At 43.2% G+C, this 3,254-nt stretch overlaps 1 protein-coding gene across 1 annotated transcript in view; it reads right to left on the reverse strand.

Annotated features, from left to right (window-relative positions):
* Nucleotides 1-2,217: 2,217 nt before the first annotated feature.
* The window catches only part of CNIH4 (cornichon family AMPA receptor auxiliary protein 4), a 23,286-nt gene continuing 22,249 nt past the window's right edge, over nt 2,218-3,254 (reverse strand). Inside the window, exon 5 of the mRNA XM_012000974.1 lies at nt 2,218-2,599. Coding sequence (XP_011856364.1) covers nt 2,578-2,599 — 22 coding nt within the window. The 3' untranslated portion in view covers nt 2,218-2,577. The remainder of the gene's footprint in view (nt 2,600-3,254) is intronic.

Raw genomic sequence — 3,254 nt, forward strand, 5'->3', positions numbered from 1 at the left:
TTCAAGCGATTATATCATGTCTCAGTCTCCAAGTAGCTGGGACTAGACACGCACCACCATGTCTGGCTAATTTTTATTTTTTATTTTTATTTTTATTTTTTTTTGAGATGGAGTCTCGCTGTGTTGCCCAGGCTGGAGTGCAGTGGTGCAATCTTGGCTCACTGCAACCTCTGCCTGCCAGGTTCAAGCGATTCTCCTGCCTCAGCCTCCCGAGTAGCTGGGATTACAGGCACCCGCCATCACACCCAGCTAATTTTTATATTTTTAGTAGAGACGGGGTTTCACCATGTTGGTTAAGCTGGTCTGGAACTGCTGACCTTGCCGCCCGCCTTGGCCTTCCGAAGCCCTGGGATTACAGGCATGAGCCACCGTGCCCCATTTTTGTATTTTTAGTAGAGACAAAGTTGCACCGTGTTGGCCAGGCTGGTCTTGAACTCCTTCCCTCAAGTGATATGCCCACCTCGGCCTCCTAAAGTGCTGGGATTACAGGCATGAGTCACTGCACCTGGCCTGATTGCTTTACTTGTAAAACAGACTCAAGTTTTGTAGAGGGAAATCTCAACAAATTTTAATTTTTTTTCAAGAGACAGGGTCTTGCTCTGTTGCCCAGGCTAGAGTACAGAGATGTGATCATAGCTCTCTGTAACCTTGAACTCCTGGGCTCAAGCCATCACTCCACCTCAGCCTCCCAAGTAGCTAGGACTGTATAGGTGCCTATATCAGCTGAATTTTTTTTTTTAAGAGATGGGGTCTCACTATGCTGCCCAGGGGTGTCTCGAACTCCTGGCCTCAAGTGATCCTTCCACCTTGGCTTTCCAAAGTGCTGGGATTACAGGCATGAGCCACTGTGCCTGGCCTAGATACTTCATACTAAGGAATTGACAGTTTATATGTGACACTGCTACTATAGTCACGTGTGTTTTAAGAACCCTTATCTTACAAAGAAACATACTAAAATATTACAGATGTAATGAAGTCTGGGGTTTGCTTCAAAACAGAGGGCGGTGGAGGGCAAGGAAGGTGGTAGTTAATGGATAAAATAAGAATGACTGTAAGTTTATTTTTCTTCTCTGCTGTTTGAATCAGCAAGTATGGCCATAAGTTGATTATTGTACCTGGTAAAATAGAAAATTACCAGCTAACATGGGTAAATCCTATTACTCTCTCCCAGAAAATTGGCAAATTTATATAAAGCTACCCCAGAGGATTCACCCTGCCCCACAGGTCTCTTCAGTCCTGACAGGTATCAGTGGCAGTCAAATGTGTCACTTTGAGCAACACAAGAGGTTCACCTCTCACCCAGTTTGCATCCAACCTGTGAAATAAGATCTAGAAAACAGGAATTAAAGTGTACGTTCAACTAACTCACATTCTGACTAGGTGCTAACGTTTAATGGGAACTGATATAGATGAAACCAAGATTGCTCCATAACGGATGTAGCAAACCAAATATACAGCAGAGGAAGCCACAGGCAAACCACTGAGTTCTCTCTCAGCCTGCCGATTCCGACCACCCACCCACCCACTCTTCTCCACCCAGCTTCAGAGGGAAGCAATTAAAAATAAAAGCAGCCTTTACCCAAGAACTTAGTAAAGAGCACCTGAGCTCAGAACCAAGTTAGCTCAGTGAACAGTCCCTTTAACATGTCCAGACCATGATTACTGTGATTACTGTAGTGAAGAATGATAAGCCGGAAGCTTTGAATGACCTTTGGTCATTAGACTGTATTTAGCTGAAGCAAAAAAAAGTTACTACCTTTTCAAACATTCATGAAAAATATGGCTTAGAGCCAAAAGGCTTCATTTACCAAGAATATTTCAATCTTTGCTATACTACACAGTAAAATAGTATATTTGCTTTAAAGTACATAAACTCAGGTGACAAAGATCCAGATATTGTAGAATTTCAAACTTACCTTCTCTATCTTGCTGCCTTTTTACATATATTAGAATGTTTATTTAGATTTTGAGGACAACTAATTACACCTAGTATATGATATTTTTCACAACTACTTGACAAAGTATTACCTGTTAGCAAAGCTGATTTCTCCAGTCTCAAGCAAACCAATTATAGCCATTTCCTAGCCTAGCATGTCAGAATATTTCATAACGTGACTGCCTTGAAAACAAAGATGGTGAACTCCACTGCTGCTTCTCTGACTTAAAGGCCATCAGTTTGACTTCTTGCTGAAAAAGCAATAGAACACCACAATCAGGTTTACTTATTCACTCAACAATCATTTATTTCTGTGTGCAAGGCACTGTGTTAGGTGCCAAGAACAGAAGAAGATACAAATATGAATAGGCATACTCTGCCCTCCAGGAACGTACAATCTAAAGAGAGATTAATTGCATACAAATAACTATAATACCAGCTAGAATGTGGTAAGTGCCACGGGAAATACTACTATGGGAAGCTTTCTTAGCTCTTAGCTTCAAAGACCAGGTCAGGTTTTGTTCTACTGTAGTCTGTGTGGCAGGCATGAAAAGGCAGCTGAGGGGACCTGCTAGGCTTTGATGGACTGAGCTGCATCTTGGATTTCGCTTCCTCTGCTCTCTCAGCTGAGGTTACGGTGATTAGCAAGGGCGGTTGCTACCACTGACAGGATAGAAGGAAAAAGGCAAGGGAAAATGATACGTACTAAAAAGATGCACATAGGAGTACTCGATAGTAGTCTATGGACTGGGCCCTGGGTACTGCCATGGGGAAGAGGAATGGTAAGGGAGAAAGAACACTGGACTAAGCATCAGGATTCAGATGTTCATAGTCACAACACCTTGAGCAATCTCTAGACCTCAGTTTGTCTTTCGGATGAGGGAGTTAGGCAAAATGATCTCTAAGGTCCTCCACAACTCTCCAATCAATGAAAAGGGGAGAAAATTGATAGCATCTTAACCATGGCTTTTTTAAGTCAGTGCTTTTATCCCCCTTTCATTATTTGTAGAAGCACCCCTAAAAAAATTTTTTTTAGCTGAGCGTGGTGGCTCACACCAGTAATCCCAACACTTTGGGAGGCTGAGGCAGGAGAATCGCTTGAGGCCAGTAATTTGATGGCAGCCTAGGCAACATAGCAAGACCTCTGTCTCTACAAAAAATGTTTTAAAAATTCGCTGGGCATGGTGGTGTGCACCTAGTCCCAGCTACTTGGGAGGCTGAGGCAGAAGGATTGCTTGAGTCCAGGAGTTCAAGGCTGCAGTGTGCCATGATTGCGCCAGTGCACTCTAGCCTGGGGGACAGGGCAAGACCCTGTCTC

This window comes from Mandrillus leucophaeus, unplaced genomic scaffold (genome assembly GCF_000951045.1).
Source record: "Mandrillus leucophaeus isolate KB7577 unplaced genomic scaffold, Mleu.le_1.0 Scaffold645, whole genome shotgun sequence".
NCBI lineage: Eukaryota > Metazoa > Chordata > Mammalia > Primates > Cercopithecidae > Mandrillus > Mandrillus leucophaeus.